Source organism: Medicago truncatula, chromosome 3, assembly GCF_003473485.1.
Source record: "Medicago truncatula cultivar Jemalong A17 chromosome 3, MtrunA17r5.0-ANR, whole genome shotgun sequence".
In the NCBI taxonomy this organism is placed as follows: Eukaryota; Viridiplantae; Streptophyta; class Magnoliopsida; order Fabales; family Fabaceae; genus Medicago; species Medicago truncatula.
Window position 1 is genome coordinate 52,097,617 of NC_053044.1, and position 23,238 is coordinate 52,120,854.

Below are 23,238 nucleotides of genomic sequence, written 5' to 3' on the forward strand. Positions count from 1 at the left end.
TACTTAAAATAATGTATTTATTCTCAAGAAAATTATTTCTTAGATCATTAAATCAACATATATTTTTTCATGTTTTTCTTCAAACATGTTTTCAATTTTTGAAATATACAAATCATCTTCTCACAATATTTATCATTTTACATGTTTTAGTTTTAGTTTCCAAAACAAAAAAATTCAAACAGTTTCCAAAAATGTAATTTTAAAAATAGTTTAGCAAAAAAGTTTTTGGAATGTGTTTTAAAGAGACTCTAATTTTTAGTTTTAGATTTTCGTTACTTATATCTTGAGTTTTATCATTTAACTAATTTATATTTAGTGCATCTCATAGTAAAAAAATTTACAAATTTCATAGAGGGAATTTTATAATGTTTTACAAACGCATACAAACCGAAGAAAAACTAAAAGGACCATGCTATAAGTATATATAGCAAAGGAAAGCGAATGAAATACAACAATTAATTATTCTCTATTTGACTAAATACTCACACACACCGAAGAAAACAGGAAAGATTCTAACACTAGAGGAAATCCATTCCCGCTAGTTGGCAAGTCCTGTTGTTAATAAACGTAACATAAAGATCACATAATAAAATACCCGGAAATTTGCTATATATTTATGAGAAATATGTGATTGTGGTTTGAGATTGAGCAACCAGCCATTCTTATTATTTATTGTTATTAATTTAGAAATTACACACAACCAGCCTAGAGGCATAATAATTCGTGCATGTTTGGTATTTTTTGTAAAACACGGTGTAATTTTGACAAACTCATTGTCACACTCAAAAGTTCCAGTTCCAAAGGAATGATTGATGGGAAAATGGGTCATTATCATCATCATCATCATCGTGTTCTTCAATAAGTGGTGGTGCAATGGAATACATTAGCTCACCCGAATACAACTTTTCTAAGTCAGAATAGAAACCCCCAATATTTTCAGACCCAACAAAGTCAGCATCATGAGTATTTGAACCATCCAACATGTTCAAAAATGTCCAATCAATCGTGCTACGATTGTTATACATAGTAGTTGTAGATGAAGAGCCACCAATTTCCGTCACCATATTGGATTGAACATTACTATTATTTCCATTATTATTATTATCAATAATTGGTGGATTTTTGTTAGCAAAATTTGCAGCAACCTCTCGAATTTGTTGTGGTGTAAGTGAATTGTTAGAAACTGCATTGATATCCAAATTGAGAGGTGTATCAAGGAAATTGAAATTTGCATGACGACCACGAAGACAATAAAGTGCAGCATCAAATGCTTTAGCTGCTTTCTCAGCTGAATCATATGATCCTAACCATATTCTTTCACGACTATTTGGTAGCCTTATTTCAGATACCCATTTTCCCCACTTTCTCAATCTCACACCTTTGTACTTCTTGTTCTTATTATCATTATTTCCACTTGAGGTAGAAGAAGATGATGATAAGGTTTTAATTTGATCGGTGGTGATTTGATTATCCATGTGTAGTATAGTAGTAGTTACATTCATATAATAAGTTTATTTTGGCTTAAATATTATCTTGTTCTTATATTGTATGTATTGTGCTTGCTTATATATATATATGATGGCTCTTGTGTGTGAATAAATTGTATTTTGATTTTGAATGAAGGTCTTAGCTCTAAACGTGTTGATCAAATAGAGCGTAAAAAGAGCGTGGAGTAGCAAATGAACTTATGCTCTAGATAGAGTGAGAATAGGCACCAGATCTTGAATCAACTTTTTTTTATTGGTTTAAATCATTATGTATTTGAAAATAGAACATTAAATTTTAATGGATAATCAAATAAAAGAGTGAGTGTTGAAGAGTAGTGTTCAAAAATGAGTGTTGTTGACATTCCTTTTATACTTTTTATGAAGCAAACTTTAATGATTTTTTCTACCTTATCTCTTCTTTGAATTGGAGGCAATTTACCCTCATAAAAAAAAAAAAAATTTTATTTTTATTTTTATTCTTATAATCAATGACCATTTTCATCTTAAGAACATCAAACTTTTCATATTCTTCATTCAACATATGGTCTCTATCTCATTCGTTTCATAATCGAATCCTGCTTATCATTAAGGATAAATTACCTGCACTTTTCATGTAGGCCTCACCGATAAGATTTTTTTTAATACTTAGTTATGATTTTCATGTCAATAACATCAAAATTATTCATCTTATTCATCAATTCAACATATGATATCAATTTTTGTCGTTTAAGAATAGAATCATACATATCATTAGGGGCAAATTACACCCAATTCATCAAGGATAATGTAGATCACACCTATTTAAATAGTCAATCTACAAGTAATAATAATATTTTTTTGGCATATTTGGTCGGCATAATTAAATGAATATTTATAATGTTTATTATTATATTATTATATTTTATAATTTAAATAAAATAAAAAAATTTCTAACATTTTTTCCTTCAAATTTTTTTGCTAACATTTTAAGTTTATATGTCTACGTTATTTTTTATATATTTAAATGTATTATTATAAATTAGAACAGAAGTTGTACCAAAAAAAAAATAGAATACAAGTATGTTTTTATGATTTTTTTTTAAAAGTTATCATATACAATCTTATTTTCTAAAATGTTAATTTAAATATCAAAAATTAAGTTTTATTCCATTGGTCCATTAACTCATTAGTCTAATTAAACATGTATTATATTATTTATTTAAATACATTCATATAAGATATGGATCTAATTGGTAGACTAACATGTCATATATATGATTTTAAAAAATCATATTTATGTTTAAAAATACGTCTATGTTCGGCTCTATGTTAAACTTAGGCCTTGAATTTTTCAAACAAGGCAAACTTAAACTTGTAAAATTAGTTCACTCCAACTTATTCCCACCTATACTTGTAGGCTGTGTTTGGTTCTAAAGAAAGAGTAAGGAAAGATAGGTGAAGGAATGGAAGCACAAGTTCCAATAATCTTTTCTTCCTTTAGATGCAATGAAAGAGTGGATGGAAAGATTAATTCAGACGGGGACCCACACAAAAACTTTCCTCCCACAAGTGGAGAAAAAGTTACTGTACCATCAATTTTTTTTATATTTCTTTTTTTCCCTTGCTTCCTATCATGTTTTATTTCTTTTTTATAATGTTTTTGTTTCTTCTAAAATATACACTAACATGTTTTTTTTTTAAAGTTAAACACATATGACATTGATGCTTCTAATGTAACTAATATTTTTCTAAGTACAAATATTTATAAATTATAAATGCATGCCTTATCTTGTCAAAAAAATATATGTTTTAAAATAAAACATTTATATTTATGTTGCATAAGGGTAATTATGTCATTGAATAAATATATACCTTTCTTTCCTCTCACAATCCATTCACTTTCATTCCTACCAAACAACCAAAATAATCAACTTACTTTTCATTCACTTTCTTTCCACTTTCATTCCTTTAACAATCATTCTTTTTACTATCTTTCCTTCTACTTTCTTTTCTCTTCCAAACATACCCGTAAAGTCTCATACAAAGATATGTGTTTAGTAAGACCGCGTGGAAGGATCAACTCTATTACTTTTTAGACAATATCTATCACATTTCATCATTTACTTATTGTGGTTAGAATGAGTGAGTAAATTTCTTACAAATAGTTTTTTTTTTTTTGTTTGTCTCTGTGCTTATATAAAATAAAATATCGAGTACACCTTGTGCGAGATGAATAACCTTTTGCGTTATAATATATTTTATTTTGGTAATATATATATATATGAGTCAGGATCCGTTGACACCAGGTGTCAACGGATTCGTTGACACCAAATCTTAACCGTTGATTTCTTTTTATCTAAAGGCTTATATTTGTTCATTTAGAATATCATGTGAACCACTTAAGACTATCATGTAGTATATCTTTTTGCGATTTTCATTTCCTAATTTGTTTCGTCGGTTTTCTCTTTCTATATTTGCGATTTATATTGCATTAATAAATTTGTTCTATGTGTGCAGCAAACATAGGTAAAGTTTTTCTTAAAAATAAAAAAAAAGGTAAACTTAGAAAAAAAATTACGCATTCTTCATTTTGTTCCAATGCCAAGAGCCGATCGTTTCTATCTATAGATAACAACTCGTTTTCTATAACCCTCATTTTTTCTTCTTCTTAATCTTATGCTATTTTTTTTCTTTTTTTCGATACAATCTTATGTTATTAAAATGACCTTCTTTGTTTTTCTACTATTTGAAAATTTAAAGGAAAATAAATGAACGAAAGCAATTTAAAAAATAATTTCCCATAAATCATGGCAAGTCAGCTGTAAATATTGAGGACATGAAATTCATAACAACAAAGTTCTGTTCAACAATTTAAAAAACAATTTGGCATAAATCATGGCCTTCTTTATTATCGCTGATGAATGGAAGTGATGTTCTACTTGTTCAACAAGTTCAATAAAACAAGATGCATGCATACATTTTTCTACATAATAATGCTTGTTAATTTAATCTTGATTAATATTTTGAATTCAAAATGATTGAGGCTGCTGTATCGTGCAAGCCTCATTTCTCCACCCATTGTTTCTTACCAATTTCTGATAGAACACAATTATACAAGTTACAATCTCATTATGAGAAGAGAGAGAATCCGGTACAACAAATTAAGGAAATAAAAATCACAATAAATGCAATAAATATGGTACATGATACTTTTAAGTATTCAAACATTAACCTTTGGATCAAATGAAATCAACGGTTAAGATTTGGTGTCAACGAATCTGTTGACACCTGGTGTCAATGGATCCTGACCGACTCTCTCTCTCTCTCTCTCTCTCTCTATATATATATATATATATATATATATATATATATAGGGTTTGTTAGAACACACCTACTAGTTTTTATGTGGGAGTATTTTAGCAAAGCTACATCATAAGGTGTATTTGACCACTTTTTAGTTATTTACTTGCTAAAATACTCCTTGCTAAAACACACCCACTTATTTTTGTTAGAATGTGTGTTATAGCAACATACACCTCAAAGATGTATTTATTAACTTTTTAGTTATAACTTGTTAAAACACTCCCACATAAAAACTAGAGGGTGTGTTCTAGCAAATATATATATATATATATATATATATATATATATATATATATATAAATGATATTTGTACAACCACTTTCTAACAACTTTTTGACAACTTTCTCTCTCATACTCACATTATCCTCTTATTCTCCCTCTTCTTTTTTCCTCTCTCCATTGTTTTTGACCAATGAAAAAAGAGAGAAAATAAGTTATCACAAAAATTATCTCATATGGTTGTTCAAATAACACTACTCATATATATATATGAGCACGTGGGGAAATGTTTTTGATGGACGATGTTGACAACAAATTGATAATACCATGGGTGTCTCTTCTTTTGCGATTTTTTAGTATTGGTGGACCACACAAGTCAGGTGCGTCCCACTCCCACTATTTGTGTGCATATCCATTTTTGTTCTTTTCCACTTGTTAGAATAATTGACAAAAAATACTTTATTTGAATCAAATCAATCCAACGAGTTATATAGGTAGGATAATCAGACGTTATCAGTTTAATTCAATCATAAAAACTTAATTTGAGATATTAATCTTTGCTGTTACATCCGATTCACCCAACAAAAACACATATAGATCATGAGTTGAGCTCATCTTTACCACTCAAATATTGCTTGCAAGTACATTGTTACAAAATATCCCTTTCCTAAAAAAAATGTTGTAAAATATCCCTAAAAAAGTAGCGTTTTTAGTCTTATAGTTTATAACGTGGTTTATTTTTTGTCAAAAAAATAAACTTAATTTTTGAGATATTTGATAAATTCACAACTTTATTTTCTGATTTTTTTTAAGATAATACAAAAGTAGTAACTTTTATATTAAAAATTGTGTAGTTATAACTTTTACCTGTGTTTATCTTGTATTTTTAGGACAAAATTTTCTCATATAAGTTCCTTAAATAATACATTTAAGACACTTGTTAGCAAGATCTTAGCTTTAATATAGGTTTACATCATTACATAATGTTTTGACAAATTTTAAATCATATTTTTTTTTTTTTGGCAAAAACAAAATGATATTCATTCATTCAAATCGATAGAGTACATCAGATACAAATATCGCTAAAAATGTAAAGGGTGAATCTGCGAACAAACTCACAACACCCAAGTTAATAGCATACAACGGCAAAATGCCTACAAATAATATGATAAAACTTAAGTCACCGAAATACTCATTCTTTCAGATCTGCAACGTTGACGTCCAAATTATTGGTTGAATTTGTAATTGATTGATGCAGATCTTTCAATAGGAACTGAACAAACACCGCGACAAGACGCGAAATCAAATGCCGCACAAGACAACGAACAACACAATGCCGCACTTAGACGACAAAATCACAAAAAACACAAAAGGAAAAACTTGATAGATGTGAAAACCACTTATACAGATTGAAAGAAAAGGGGAAAAAAAGATGTCGAGGGGTGATTTTAGGTCAAAAAATGACCTAAAACCACCCCTCCTCGATGAACGATGGAGAAAGAAAGTTTAGAGAGAAGTTGGAGTTTCTTTCACTAGAAAACTAGGGCGGGCTATAAATTTTAGGTCAAATGCATCTAAATGTCCTTTAAGTTTTTCGTTTTTCCCAAAGTGATCATTTAAGTTTCAAAAGTCCCAAACAAGTCCTTCAAGTTTCAAAAGTCCCAAACAAGTCTTTTTAGGTTTTGAATCGTTTCAAACAAGTCCTTTTAGAGGATGATGGTGATGATTCAGATGATAACAACAAAGAGCATTATCCACCATTTGCCATGCCTAAAAAGACGATTAATTTTAAGTGGGTGTTAGAAGCCAGATTTGGTATCAAAGATGAGTTTAAGGAAGCAATTACCAACTATGCTATCTACATTAGGACTTGTTTGAAACGATTCAAAAACTAAAAAGACTTGTTTGAGACTTTTGAAATTTAAAAGATCACTTTAAAAAAAACGAAAAACTTAAAAGATTTTTAGATGCATTTCACCTAAATTTTACATCATCTTAAAAACCAAACAATTCTTTCAAAATCTAAGCTTAGATTTTTCAAAAAGTCAGAAGAGGTAGCAGTAGATTGGTCTTTTGTTGACTCATCTTATTTATGATCACAGCAACCTTCCACACGTACTCCAATCGAGTGGTATATGTTTGATCATTGCATTTTTTTTAGGGGATTGATCATTGCTATTATAAATTGATTAGTTGATGTGAATACTGAATATCATATTTTAGGGCACTCTGTTGACTTTGTATGAAAGAGTGTTTATTTATTATATTGTATTAATTTTATCTCTTAATTTATTTTAAAAGTTTAATTTGATCTCTTAACTTTAAATTCGGTTAATTAATTTAGTCTCATAACTTATTTTAAACATTCAGTTTAATCTTTTAATTTAAATCCGATCAATTTGATCCCTTACTTTGTGTAAGTTAAACAAGTTGCTTCCTTAACTTGCTTCTTAAAAAATAACAACTTAATCCCTTAACTTATGAAAATATAATTGTAAAGTGTAAACTAACAAATTCGACCCCACTATGCAGGATACTCTCAAATAACTAGGATCTTAATGTTATGAATATTTAAAAAATGTACATGATTCTTTTTTTTTTTTTGACAAAAATAAATGATATTCATTCATTCAAATTGATAAAGTACATCGATACAATACAACTCCAAATTCGCTAAAAACAAAAAGCATGAATCTGTGAACAAACTCACATCATCCATGTTAATAGCATAAAACAGCAAGGTACCTATGCCTACAAATATGACTATATTCAAGTCTCCGGAATCCTCATGTCTCCGGATCTGCAACGTTGACGACGCCAAAGTCATTTTCATTGATCGGATCTGCTCTTGTTCAAAGTTAATCTTTCAACCTAAATCAAATAAACACCGCACTAAGACGGGAAATAAAAAACACACCGCACAAAGACGGAAAATCAAAACAAACAAAGTCGTTTAGAGACGACGAAATCACAAAAACAAACGAAAGAAAACAGAAAATATGTGAAATCACTTATTCAATTAAGGTAGAAGGAAAAACAAATCGGAGGGGTGATTTTTGGGTCAAAGTTGACCCTAAATCACCCCTCTGACAAGAAGAAGAAGAAGAAGAAAGGGGGCGACGGCTAGGGTTTGAGAAGGAGAGAAGAGAGTGAGCAAAAAAAAAATTACTATGGTTTAATCAATGTACATGATTCTATGGACTGATCTATTATAAGGGCATGTTTAATATGGACTTCTAAAAAATAAAAAACCAAAGGTGGACCTTTGTCATTTTTTATATAAAAATAAATTGTATAATAATAAAAAATTGAGAACCAAAATAATAATTTATTAAAATTTACTAAAAATATTAGGGTATCCCGATTCTAATTTTCATGTTTACTAGTATTTGCTTTTTGGATAGACTTTATATTGATTTGTAGAGCGACTTTTACGGTAGAGAAATATCTTATATAATATATGTGGACCAGTTTTTGAATTGATTGATATAGTTTCTCTTAATTAGAAGTTCATAATATTATTATTATCCTTTACGACTCAGATGGTAGCTCAATTGGTATCGGTCTGGCAAAAATATACATGAAAAACGAATGTGAATGCTCCAAAACTCAATTTATCTATTTCTTTTTTGTTATAATTAAGAACGTGGGGAAGACGGTAAACTTCTACTTAAAGTTGACAGTGTCATACTATAGTTTGTTTTTAGTGATTTTGAGATATACTTGAAGTAGCTAGCTATAGTAAAACTAAACATATGGTTCAAAATGATCATCGATCAACAATAATAATACAAACATTTATTACAAAATGGAAAAGCATATTCTAGTTGGTAGCTAGTGCTAATCAATGGAAAGAGATCGTTGTAGCAAGAAATAAACCAGGTCACTTACAAATATTTATGGTGTGTATATATGTATGACCAACCTGTCCTTGATATTGTTATTGTTATTAAGAAACAAACAACCATATACAATATGGTAGCAAAAAACAAATTATACCAATCACTAATCAGAGAGAGGCTGTAAATAGTTAAAAGTAAAATTTAGCATGCAAAAGTATATATATATATATATATATATATATATATATATATATATATATATATATATATATATATATATGATCAAGAATCAGAAATTCCAGTTCCAAAGGAATGATTGATGAGAAAAAGGATCGCCATTATCATCATCATATTCTTCAACTGATGATAAGTTCTGATAATCCTCAAAAAGTGGTGGTGGTGGAATGGAATACATTAACTCACCCGAATGCATCATCTTGTCTAGGTCAGAGTACAATAGACCATAATCAGACCCAACAAAATTAGCATCATGAGTATTTGAACCATCCAACATGTTCAAAAATGTCCAATCAATCGTGCTACCATTGTTATACATAGTAGTTGTAGATGAAGAGCCACCAATTTCCGTCACCATATTGGATTGAACATTACTATTATTTCCATTATTATTATTATCAATAATTGGTGGATTTTTGTTAGCAAAATTTGCAGCAACCTCTCGAATTTGTTGTGGTGTAAGCGAATTGTTAGAAACTGCATTGATATCCAAATTGAGAGGTGTATCAAGGAAATTGAAATTTGCATGACGACCACGAAGACAATAAAGTGCAGCATCAAATGCTTTAGCTGCTTTCTCAGCTGAATCATATGATCCTAACCATATTCTTTCACGACTATTTGGTAGCCTTATTTCAGATACCCATTTTCCCCACTTTCTCAATCTCACACCTTTGTACTTCTTCTCAGTCTTATTATCATTATTTCCACTTGAAGTAGAAGATGATGATGATGATGGTGGAGTTTTAACCTGACCAGTAGTGACATGATGATGATGATGATCCATGTGTAGTATATGAGTTACATTCATATAATAATAATAATGTTTTATGTGGGTATAGCTAATTTGAATTAATATTGGAGAATTCATTGTGTTGTGCTTGCTTATAAATGATGATGGTTCGTGTGTGTGAATAACTTGGATTTTGAATTTGAATTTGAATTCAATGAAGGTCTTAGCTCTAAACGTGTTGATCGAAATGAGCGTAAAAAGAGTGTGCAGTAGCAAATGGACTTATGCTTCTAAAGTCACAGGCAGGGTGGTGCATTTAGTAAGAGGACGCGGTAGGTCCTACTTTTTTTTTACTCCTCAACCAATATTTCACATTTATTCCTTTCACATAAGTATATATCAATTCCTCTCTCTATATTTTTTGTTGGTCAAGAATTCCTCTATATTTATACCATATATAAATGAGATAATAACCCCCTAAAATAAAGAAGATATGATTTTAGGCTAATTTTTTATCTTTCAATTATACCTTTTATATAAAATATTTTATCATTTTTCTTATTTCAATTATTAATTAATAAGTTCATAAATATTATTACAGTAGGAGTAAGACACAACAATACGTAAAATATTATACAATTACTATAATCTTATTTGGTTAAAATATTTTGATTTATATACAATAATATCCGTCCCTAAATATAGGAGTCTTTTGCAAAAATTACCGAGATTAGGAAAGTTGATTGTAGTATTAAATTTGTATATAATTTGTTTTTACAATTTTATACTTAAGATGGAGAGTTAATTTATGTTTTCAACATAATATTTATTGTTGATTGAAGAAAAAGATGTAAAATAAATAAGGGTATGTTGGTAAAGAAATAATAAATGTACTCAAAAATACCAAAGGGATCTTATAAAACGGGACAATTTTTTTCTCAAAATGGTCTTATAATTAGGGATGGAGGTAATAATACAATTATAAACATACCCGTAATTGTACAATTTAAATGATAAAGATGTAAATACATTTATTATTTCACAGCTAGACTCTTTGAAACCAGAAAAATATAAAAAACTAAAAGATAATATTACTAATGATTTTCATTTTGTGACAATATATTAATCTAGTGTAGATTTGAAATATAGTTGGAAAAATAATTAATATTAAATTCAAAAATGAAAAAGATTTTCATTTTGTGACAATATTTTTACATATATATAAGATATGATATTGGTCGTGGAACAGAATGAGTAATGTTTTTTTTACAAAATTCATCTATTTCTTTGTCTCTCTATGATGGCTTGACATAAAATATAGAGCACGTGGGGAAAATTGGTTGTAGAATGATGTTGACAAACAATATATAACATCATGGGTGACTCTCATGGGGGGACCACAAAGGTCAGGTACGTCCCAAGCTGTCCTTGTCTCTAAGAGAGTTCACTAAAATAACACCTCTTTCTGGGCACACCCATTATCTCTACAATGTCAATGGGGGCTACATCCAGTTTTGTTCTTTTCCCATAGGTTATGATCATTGCCAAAACTGAAAATTCTTCATTTGAATCAATTCAACGAGTTATATAAGATAGTTTATGAGTTGAGCCCAGTCTTACAACTCAAATATTGCTTAGAGAATGTTTGCACGTCTCCATACTGGTGATAGAATTTTGAACTTATTTCTCTTACCAATTAAGTCTCTCTCTCTCTCTTGCTAGTTTATAGTGTATAAGTTCGTATTATTAAAGAATTTTTGCTAGTTTAACCCTAGTAAGAAAAAGGAGACTTGATGTCTCCTTGCTGAATCAAAGATTGATCTCATACTGGATCAAAAGGGTCTATGTTGTGGAGATATTTTGGTGCGTCTATTGAAGGTCAAAAATTCTAATTATAGTGAGTTAGAAAGAAAGAAAAAAACAAATATGTCCTAGTTGGTCTAGAGATTGTTTTGATACAATTTTATCGGGAAATAAATTAAGGTTTTACTTTTAATTTTAAGAAAATCATTTTTTTTTCTAAAAAAAAAAGGAAACCATTTTTTTAAAGATTTTTTTAAGAAAACTATAAACATGCGATCCATATTATGTGAAAATATTTTTTAGTTTAGTTTTCTAAATTTTGTGTTAGTTTTGTTGGTTCACGAGGATAAAAGAGATTTATAAAGTGATTCGTTGTGATGAAAAGAAGAAATTTTTTAGCTAAAGATGATGCAATTCAAAATACAACAAAAATAATTCTTTTAAAATTTTCAATATATATTTCTATACTAAAAAAAATGCAAAACAGTTGTTTTATTTAAAGAGTTTTTTTTGTTATCAATTAAAACTAGCTCAACTAATACAAAATACCGAAATTGTTAGGTCGACATCGTGATCGGAGTTTAAACTCATGTTTTTCCATTTGTGTGTGTAAGTTTCCAATGACAATTGTCATTTTATTTATCTACCAAAAGAAAACTAAGACAAATTTATGGGGAAAATTATTTTCACAAATTGTTTGAGAAATTATCTTCACAAATTGTTTGAGAAATCTTTCACATATTTTGAAAGAGAATATTTTTTTGTCCTTGCGAGCTTAGCTCAGTTGGCTGAGGTTTGAACCCCGGACCTTGCATATATTATGCATTGTCTCTAGCAACCAAATTTTAAGAATATCATAGCAAAATATATTAAATTTGTAGAATTCATATAAACCATCTTAAACCTTCCAAAATCCTCCTCCAATATAGTTTTTGAGGTACTCCAATAGAGAGTATTTTGTATCGTGAAGAAAAATGAACCACCAAAATCATTTTCTCGCAAAAATCTTCCACTTCTTCCACTTGTTTCTTCCTTTTTTTCCAAAGTTATCCTCTCCCTTCACATCCAAACTCGCAAATAAAGTTTACGAACCAACCTATGAACGAAAACCAAATCAAAATGTGGCTCACACGTCATCTAGATGTACTTTCGATTTTCTAATCAATTTCATGCATGTTTCCTGGCTTTGACTAGAATACAACAACAACAATGACGACAATATGTTCTATCATAAAATGAATCTAAGTGAATGTGGCCGATTACATGAATCAAATAACATCAATAAATATAATCATAAACTATATTTCGATACAACTCATTAATCTATAGATTTTTCTTAATAGTTTTTCTTATAATTTTTTTAGATTTTCCATTGCCTTTAATGATTTCATTATCCTCAATCTCATCTACTCTTTGTATTATAGAATCTACAAGTCATTTCTTTGTTGCACAAACCACCGAAACTTATTTTCAACCATCTTTTATACCGTGTTACCCCAGCTCTTTCTAATGTTGTCATTTCCAATTCTATATCATACAATTTTACTACACATCCAACACAAACAAAATTGTCGATTATCCAATTGTTTGATAAATTATTTTCTTTCAACTTGAAGGATACTTTCATATTAGTTAGAATGTGTGTTGTTAGCATTCATTTTTTTTTACTATAAAACAATTCATATTATTACTTTTTTTTGTGGTGGTCGGGGTTCGAACCCCGAATCTTACATATATTATGGATTGTCCCTATCAACTAAGCTAAACTCTGACACAACTCATATTATTTTAACATAATATTGAAATCAAATCACAATAATCAAATACAAAAATTAGTAAAAAAAAGAAAGAAGAGGATTTACGAACCTAAAAAAAGGCACAATTTTTTTACATTTTTTTAGAAAAAAAAAAATTACATTAAATTCGTATGATTATATTCTACAAAAACTTTATGATTATTTTTTTCTGAAGGGAAACTTTATTTGTACAACGATTTGGTGCACGTTTAATATTATTATTTTTTCAAAAAATAAAAGTGTTTTAACGACACTCGCATATTTTTTCGAGGGAAACGACACTCACATTAACATTTTCTTTTCAACAATAAACATATACATATACATACATATATATATATATATTATCTTATTGCAAGTTTTTCAAAGTACATTTTGAAAATATATCTGACATAAAACGAAGAGTCGTATATGATTTTCAGCCGATATCAATTTGTTTTTAATACTTACATCACTATTTATTTTTTTCTTTTGACAAACTTTACATTATAATGTTAAAAGCTTTGTCTAAAGTCACTAGTAAATAGCTTTGCAATATGCACAATTGTGTTTTTATATTGTATCAATAAATCTCAGTATCATTGTATCAATAAATTTCGGTATATCTTATTTAATATAAATATGAGATATACTAATTTAACTGTAGAAATAAACTTATAATGAATTTTGTTATATCTCATTTGATATAAATATGAGATCTATTGATTTAACCGTAAAAATAAACTTATGTGTGATGCAAAATTTATCCCCCACAAAATTAGTTTATCATAAAACAATTATCAATGCAAAAACAAACAATTCTTATAGTATTTGTTTTTCAAAAAGTCAGAGGAGCTATTAGTAGATTGGTCTTTTGTTGACTTACTTTATATATGGTCACAACAATCTTTCACACGTACTCAGCTAAAGTAATAAAACTACCAATTGTACTCCTTCAATTTCACAATTGTTATCAGTTTAATAAAAAAAATTGTTTTATAATGAATTGACATTTTTAATATAAACAATTTTTTTTTCAATTTTTCACTCTAATTAATATCATGGGCTCTCCCCAATCTTATTTATAAACATAAAATGAATTAAATTTGGTGGCATGGAATATAAGCAAAAGTCATCAAATTCAACTCTATCATTATTAATTCTAAATACTCATTCATTTCTCAATTTTTTTTTAATATGAGTGCATATTCCAATGCAAAGTAAGATGATTATTGTAGTAGAGAATATTTTAGTGATTACTACATCCGTTCTTAAATACAAGACTTTTTTTTTTCGCTAAATTATGAGAACCGTCCTAAGCTTTGCATTCTAGAACTCTCCGTCTTGGCTCGCTTTCACATTGCTCAACTCGTCTAGCAAATAGTGCTTTTCATTGGATGTCTTTCTGCTGCTATGGCTTGACTTCTGGCGCATGTGATTGCCTTCTTTTGCTCCATATTGGCGTAGTCATGCTCAAAACGTATAAAAATGTATGAGAAATAGACGTAATAGTTTTCTGTCGTTGTTTACAAATATAAACGATATTTCTATTTAATTGAGTGTATTTTACTGAATTATTTGCAAAAAAAGTCGATAAATACTATAAAAAATAACAGTAATTTAACACTTATTAAAAAATAGACCAAAATGGATGATAAGAAATATTTGATGGATCAAATTTTTTAAAAAATTTTTAGAGGGATTAAAAGTAAAATTTAATTTTTTTTAAAGGGACCAAAATATAGAATTAAAAGCAAGGACCAAATTTTTTCCCTTTTATAGGGACCAAAAGTCAGACTAAAAATAGAGACCATTTTATTCGTAAGGACCACTTTTGGTCTCAACTTTAAAGTTTTTTTAATTAAAAAAAGAAGAAGTTAAATTAGCCCATTATTGGTCTAAACATTTTTTTAGGTCAAGTAGTTTAGTGGCTAGAATTTACATTTTTAAATGTCAATAAGTGGGGTGTCCGGAATTCGAACCTGTCTCTACATATAATAATGCATGTTCCTACCAATTGAACTATACTTACGGACTACAATAACTTTATTAAAAAAAATAAAACAATTCTTCCCCCAGACAACACCTACCCGGAATGAGGAAATCATCAGAAATATTGACTTCATACCCCATTCATACATGGAAAATATGGTATACAATGGAAGATAGGACCTTCACGTGACCACCTTCTTCACTACTGCCTTTCTATTTCACGTCTCTCATATATATGCAATTGGGGTGAACTGCTGTTTGTAAAATTTAAAATAATTGAATTGAATCAAATTGTTTGCATTTCGAATTGAATCGAACTGTTTTAAACCAAACTAAATTGTTCCAAAATGAACTGAACTGTTATTGTTGATACCGTTGAACAAAATATATATATAAAAAGAAAAATGCTACTTGGTACGACAACCTATTCGCATGAATCACACGAACAATCAAATAATGATGTTTTGATTATTTTTTCCTTTATCACACAACTAAATAAGCCTTTGACTATTTTAATTATACTGAAATATATTGTGGCATTGAGATACATGGATAAATTCATCTAAACAATTGTAATTTGCTCAAATTGTTTGTATATTGGAAAAAGTTACGACTATGTGTTTAGTTTATGTAATTTTTTTACATTTATCTCTGTTTCAGAAGCAATTGCGGTAAATTTTAAATGTCACGTTGGTCTTTGAATGCGTAATGATTAGTTACAATAATCACTCAGTGTATCAAAATTTCAAAATAGTTTCTGAAACTATTTAAAAAATTTGATACATTAAGAAATTATTGTGACTACTTATTACACATTTAAAACCAAAATTATTATTATTATTATTTGGTAAAATTACCCTTGTTTCTATAGTTTAAGAGTTTGGTTTTACTTGAATGTGCTGTCAAACCAATTAGTGGCAACGTGTGAAAAATATTTTAGTCGGGTTTGAATATGATATTTTTTAATATGAAAAAAATAGCACAAGAGTGTTGGATTGTCCATTCAATTACACGGTCGTGTGTTTTACGGGAAAAACCATTCGCACCGTCTAGCACTGCTCATATAAAAAACAAACGAAATCAAATTTTAGTTACCCAACTGAAACAAATTGTTTTGAATCGAACCGAACTAATTTTAATTGCTAGTAATGATTCAGTTTTTTTTTTTGTTGGGTTCAATTCAGGAGTTGGGTTCAGTTTTTTGATTTTTTTTTCCCACCCCATTATGCATCATGTATGTGTGCACATGCTCACAAACAAAACAACACAACATCATTATGTATCCTTTAATTTATGCTCACTCACTCATGCTCTAAAATATCTAAGTTAAATTAAATTGGATCAAAACAAGGATTTCACATCTGATATTGTTGTCACGTTACTCAAGGTCTAAACTTTCTAAACCAAATGTTTCAAACTGCATTTAACTGGAAATGTTGTAAATATATATGCAGGAATGTTTAAAAAATGTTTTAACTGTCATGGGAAGTATTTTAGTATTTTGGTACGTTAAAAAGTAATTTTTGAAGAGAGGAAGAACCCAGCCCAATCATGTTATGTTATATCTGGGCTTAGCAAACACATTGAACCTCTTTTATTGACGAAAATACCCTCAACCTCTTAAAACCCCTGAACCAGTTCAACAACAACACAAATGCATAAACCAAAACCTTCCCAAATTCAATGCGTTTCGGATTCATAGCAATCAATTCATGGAGAAAAAATTGCTGTTATTCGCATTTTGAACGATGGATGACAACAAGCAAACGAGTACAAGATCGAAGCAAGAAGAAAAGGGTTCACGAACTCGAAGCAGCAACAGAGAAATGGAAGATAACATCCAAAATCGTTTTTTTAATAGAACTTCTCGAACAAGAACCAGAAATTGTTATTCCCGTTCGATCCCTTTCACATTATCGTAAACAAATCAGCCTTCCAAAACCTCACAGAATCTCTGATTTTCTTCGCAAAACCCCAAAACTTTTTGAGCTCTATAAGGATCGTAATGGGGTGTTATGGTGTGGTTTGACTCAAAAAGCTGAAGTTTTGATGGAAGAACACAAAAGGGTCATTGAGGAAAATGAAGATAAAGCTGCTGAATATGTTACTAGGTTGCTTATGATGTCTGTTGATAAACGTGTTCAGTTGGATAAAATTGCGCATTTTCGAAGAGATTTTGGGTTGCCAATGGATTTTAGAACTCATTGGGTGCATAAGTATCCTCAGCTTTTTCGTGTGGTGAAGCCTTCTCTTGATGATGTTGAGTTTTTGGAGCTTGTTTCTTGGAATTCTGAATGGGCTATCACAGAGATTGAGAAGAAGAATAAGATGATTTTGGAAGGGGTAACCGAAACCGAACATACTCCGGGTTTGCTTTCTCTGCCATTTCCTTTGAAATTTCCTGCAAATTTTAAAAGGGTGCATAGTTATTATGGTGAAAAGATAAAAATGTTTCAGGAGAGGACTTATTTGTCTCCTTATGCCGATGCGAAGGGTTTAAAACCGGGTTCTTTAGAATTTGATAAGAGGGCTGTTGCTGTTATGCATGAATTGCTTAGTTTTACAGTTGAGAAGAGGTTGGTGACAGATCACCTTACTCACTTTCGTTGGGAGTTAGTTATGCCTCAGAAGTTGATGAGGCTTTTACTCAAACATTGTGGTATTTTTTACGTTTCTGAGAGGGGGAAAAGGTTTAGTGTGTTTTTGACAGAAGCTTATGAAGGTTCGGAGCTGATTGAGAAATCTCCTTTGTTTTTATGGAGGGAGAAGCTTCTTAGTCTTGTTGGTTATAGAGGAAGGAAGAAGAAGTTTGAGGCGGATAGTGATAGTGATGAGGAAGGCGGTGATGGTTTGCGTTTGCTTCAGAGTGATTCCGATGTGGAGGACTTGAATGTGGAGCTTGAGCAACAGGATACCTTGGAGTACAAGGATCCTTTACTTGAGGACGATTCTGAGATGGATGTTAGAGGGATTTCGTGAGTGTGTCAATTTTTTATAACTTATTGAGGTGGAGGTTTGTCATATTTCAATTCAAACTTCAGTTACCTCAAGAACATGCAATTTAATACCTCTTTGTAAGTCAATTTTGCATTGCTTTGTATCTTTCAACAAACTTGATCTCTTTTATGCATGAAAAAATGTATACGAAATAAAGGTTGTTTTTGTACCTGCATGCATTGTTGTTAATTAATGGCTATATGGTAGGAGGGACATTTTTTTTCTTTCCGGACATTTGGGCATGGGAAAACCAAGACAACATGGTTTTTTCTTGTTCAGCTGAAGAGTAAATATGGAGTGAATAATTTTGGAGGATAATTAAATGCATCTTTAATAACAAAACATGATTAATTCTAGGCTCTAATATTACTAAAGAGGATTGATAAATTTGGTAGTCGTATCTAGATGGTTCTATCTTTACCCAGTTAAGATCTCTGTTGTCAAAGCGGAAACGCAGCGCGACGCGGCCACCCCAAAAATTGACGCGGCGCGGTATGCGGGCGTGACGCGGGCGCTTTTACATGACGCGGACACTAATATATTTAATACTAAAATACTATAATGTTGAAAAAGAAATACTAAAACAACTTAAATATTACTCAATTCATAATTTGAAATAAAACATGTCTTAGGCAAAACATAAGAACATACTTGCAAGAAATACTAATAAAATTCAAGGTAGCAAACACTTTAACCTCTAAAGTTTAAAGTAACAAAAGTACTAAACATAAATAAAACTTCGAATTCAATAATCATGAAAATCTTCATCATAACTTCCACTTCCACCATCATTCATGTGCTCTGCCTCATTCAGGTGAAAGATCTGGGCAGCTGAGAGATGAAGTGAAGAGATGATGGAATGAAGTGAAGAGATGAAGTGAAAACCTGTTGTACGATTGAATTGGGAGAAGAGGAGAAGAACTTTGTGTTTTACGATTGAATTGGGAGAAGAAGAGAAGAAGCGGCTGTTCTGTTGTACGATGGAATGAAGTGAAGAAATAGGGTTTTGAAAATTACAAAATTAACCCTTCTAATGTCACTTAAGTGAGGGGTAATTCTGTAATTTCGCTTCGACCCGGAAACGCGCCGCGTTAGACCCGCTCCCGCTCCACGAAAAGCGGCCGCGAAACCCGGTTTTCAGCCGCTTTTGCCTAACGCGCGATGCGGTCGCGTTCTGACGCGCTAGGCTGTTTTCAGCCGCTTCGCGCCGCGTTAGGCCGCTATTGACAACAGAGGTTAAGATGACTGTATTATCAACATAAACCAGTGTGATATGCAGGACATCTTTGGACCTCGATCCATAGCTCTAAAAAAACCTCACGGTTACACGCTGCATTCGATCTCGGCCATCGACTTGAGATCGGTCGGTTCACATTACACCTTCACTAAATTAAATCTCAACTATTTGATTCTAGATTGGATGGCTGAAATCAACAACAGCGGCACACAGTAACTGTGTGTAATCTAAATCCGATATCTTTTATCTTTTCATGGAAAGGAATTGGTTTAAAGTGCATTAATCATTAGTTTGGTTTACTGCACTGGTTGATTTCATATAATTTTTTGTGAGTAGTGATGTTCAGTAAGAAAATTTGATGTCCGCGGTAGGGAAACCAATCAGGGACTCTCCAAAATAAAAGAAAGTTACGATGCTGCTTCATTTGGTGTTGTTTCACTGGATGACAAGGGTTTCCTGTCACAAGTCCCAGTCGAAGATGCTTCACCGAATGAATCGGAGTAAAGCAGTTTTTCCGCTTTATTGTTGCGGATCCGATTGCTCGTCACTGTTGTCGCAAGAAGATAATGAACAGAGGGATCTCGCGATTCGTTATCTTCGGGGAAGAAACTTAAGCAGGCCAATCTGTTCCAGATTTGGGGATTCAAAAGAATTGAATTTGAATTTGTTTGGTAAAAAAAAATGATTGATATGAACCTAGTCAAGGTGGGGTTACTGTGATGAGGCAATGTTTCATTGAGAAGATTGTTAAACCTGGAAATTTGTGTTCGATTAGCATGACTAAGGGAATAAAAGAAAAATTATGGAAGGAAGAAAAGATAATTAGTGGGGGATTTTGAATGTTTATTATTGTTTTTAATGTGGAGAGTCCCAGGTGAATGGTAATGTGTGAGTGTTTTTTAACAGAGGACAAGCGGGGGTTTATGTCAATTGGAAAATTAAGGGAGGTGAGTGTTGAGTTTAAAACTGGAGGGAGTTGTATGCGATATTTAATGAAACCTCAAAGGGATGTGAATGTAATTTCCCTATATTTTAAGTATATGCAAATCAGCTACTTGAGGGGATCATTTAATCAATCACATTTGAGGCCAATATTTTTTAGGCCCTGTCAAACATTAGTATTAGCCTAAAAGTCTAGGGTGTGATGTTAATTGCTCAATGGGATTTAAATTTGCTTCAACAAAGATGATTAGTGTGTCTTTCACAAAGGGATATATATTTAGTGAAGGGAATGATTTGATTACTTGTGACATGGAAAAAATTGAGAAAGGATTGACCATCTCTTGTTCAGAAGTTGCAAACCTTTTTAACAGACAAATCTAAAATTACATGCTAGTCAGCATCGACAAGTTATGGTCAATTTATTTGGATATTTTCAATGTTTTAAAAACTAGGTCAGTTCGACAATTGGATTAATTCTAGTTATACCTTAGTCTGGTTGAACCGGAATGAGCTAGTTGAACCGCAGCGGGTTCAACTATTCTTACAGCTTTTTTTTTTTTATTTACTTTTTAAATATTTATTTATTTGTCATCTGGTTCAACCATGGTTGAACCGCTTGAACCATGACCCAAAGATCTCACCAGTTCGATTTCCGATCCAATTTTTTAAACACTGTATATTGAATTGGTCAATGGTTTCTTTGATGTTCCATTTTATTCAATTTGAGAAGTTAGAATGTCAATCGTCCTAACATGGCCAAAAGTCAAGCAGAGCAAATCTTTGTCCTGTTATTGTCAAATCATTAATTTAATGTGACAGGTAAGTGATGCTTATCTATTTTATTGTACTTTTCTTTGTTATACGTTACTATTATGGATTGTATTCAACTTTGGCAAGTTGGTTGGAATCAACCCTCATCTTTTCCTGCTATGGTCTTCATTATTGGTCATATTTACTTTGCTTCCTATCTTGCTGTAAGTCTCTGTCAAAATTTAATGGAAGAGACTTCACTGCTTCACCTAGATGGATGGTGAGTCTCCAAATCATTACTACCCTATCTGCTTTGCCAACTATTTTAAAAGGCAGTGTCTGTTGCAGGAACTTGAATATGTCTGTACTGTATTCACGTGACATTAGGAAGTTCTTGGCTAAATAGTTTTTTTTTTTGTTGCAAAATCTGAATCTGTTTACTTAGTTATATGATTAATTTTGTTAAATAATGGCTATAGCGGCGCTATATTGCTATAGTATATCAGAATTTGAACAAAACTCTATTATTATATGAAAGAACCTCTAGTTCTATCATTATACAATATACAATTTAGTACAAATTACAAAATATTGTCAAATAACGGTTATAGCGCATCGATATAACCGTTATGATGATATGGTAGTACTTAAATAGTTTGGTAGGGGTTGCATCATGATAAAAATTTAAATCTTCTGTTAAGATGATCGTGTCTTGAGTCCAAGCCTCCAAGGTGGAGTTTTTTAAGCTGGGAAATGTTTAAATTGGATGCTACCTTGAAGTCTCACGTAACTGCAACAATAAGCCATTATGCAAACTCTGTCTAAGATTTTGAATGGCTCATAAAACCTCAAACTATGTTTTTCATTGACCCCTTGGAATTCAACTTTCATGTTTAAATAATGCTTTTAAAAATATATGTTTAAATAATCCAAGTGGCTGGGCTCAATTTCTTTAGCAGCATTGATCTTGTGAGGGAGGAATAAAGTTAATACCCGTAGAGTAAACTTTTTCTTGGAGAGGGACGAAAGACTTTAAACTGTGTCTTGATTAAGCATCTAATCGGAGATTAGTCTCATAGACGGTCTAAAGGACCGAAGTCTGTGGGAATACTATGTGGAGTCACTAGGATGTCAAAGACTCTAATTACGGTGGTTTTCAACTACATGTTTAAAACATCCACTTAATCATATACTCCCTCCTTTCTATATTGAGAGTTACCCTTGCTTATTATACACATTAAAAAAAGATTACAATGAAATAAAAAGAATATAAGTTTATCAAATTAGCTTTATCAAGTATTAATATATTCATTATTATTATGAAGGCAAAGTGAAGGGAGAGCCTTGATATAACAGGTAAAGTTGTTGTGATGTGATGGAAAGGTCACGAGTTCAAATGCAAACTAAAACAATTTTGAGTTGAGACTTGAGAGTACTTATATACGCCTATTAATTAGAGAGTATCCATAGAAAACAAATATTTAATATTACATTAATAAGCGACATTAATTCATCATGTGTCGCAGAGAATAACATACTTTGCTTGCCTTCTATTACAAGTTTTTTATCTCTTTCATTTTCATATTTATTAAAAAAAGTAGTTGATATATTCAATGTGTTAATTGTGTATGAATATTCATAAAAATACAATTGTGTATAGACGTGTCTAAATTTAGCTTCTTTTGCGGTGTACCAGAATATCGGACCTAGATCACCAAGGTTGAATAACAATTTTTTCAACAAAGTGATTTTAGGGTAACCTGTAAACTTTAGCTTCTTATCTCTCAAGATAAACTAATAATAATGATAAAAGTTATATTTAAATAAATAATAATAAGTATATGTAGTATTTTGAAATGTGACTTTTATTTAAGAATTTCTT

The 23,238-nt window shown here is 30.7% G+C and overlaps 3 protein-coding genes across 3 annotated transcripts; 1 reads left to right on the top strand and 2 right to left on the bottom strand.

Moving 5' to 3' along the window:
* Positions 1 to 463: 463 nt before the first annotated feature.
* Positions 464 to 1,521, bottom strand: LOC11433502 (ethylene-responsive transcription factor ERF017). The gene has a single exon (XM_003603196.3). The coding sequence runs from the start codon at positions 1,500 to 1,502 to the stop codon at positions 783 to 785; it is 720 nt and encodes a 239-aa protein (XP_003603244.2). The 5' UTR covers positions 1,503 to 1,521; the 3' UTR covers positions 464 to 782.
* A 7,640-nt stretch (positions 1,522 to 9,161) lies between these two features.
* On the bottom strand, positions 9,162 to 10,015 carry LOC11432431 (ethylene-responsive transcription factor ERF017). Its single transcript, XM_003603199.3, has one exon. The coding sequence runs from the start codon at positions 9,996 to 9,998 to the stop codon at positions 9,180 to 9,182; it is 819 nt and encodes a 272-aa protein (XP_003603247.2). The 5' UTR covers positions 9,999 to 10,015; the 3' UTR covers positions 9,162 to 9,179.
* A 7,033-nt stretch (positions 10,016 to 17,048) lies between these two features.
* LOC25490017 (protein WHAT'S THIS FACTOR 1 homolog, chloroplastic) lies at positions 17,049 to 20,039 on the top strand. The gene is made up of 2 exons (XM_024779147.2): positions 17,049 to 18,504; positions 19,242 to 20,039. Exon 1 carries the CDS (start codon positions 17,114 to 17,116, stop codon positions 18,407 to 18,409), a length of 1,296 nt encoding a protein of 431 aa, XP_024634915.1. The 5' UTR covers positions 17,049 to 17,113; the 3' UTR covers positions 18,410 to 18,504; positions 19,242 to 20,039.
* The last annotated feature ends 3,199 nt before the right edge of the window (positions 20,040 to 23,238 follow it).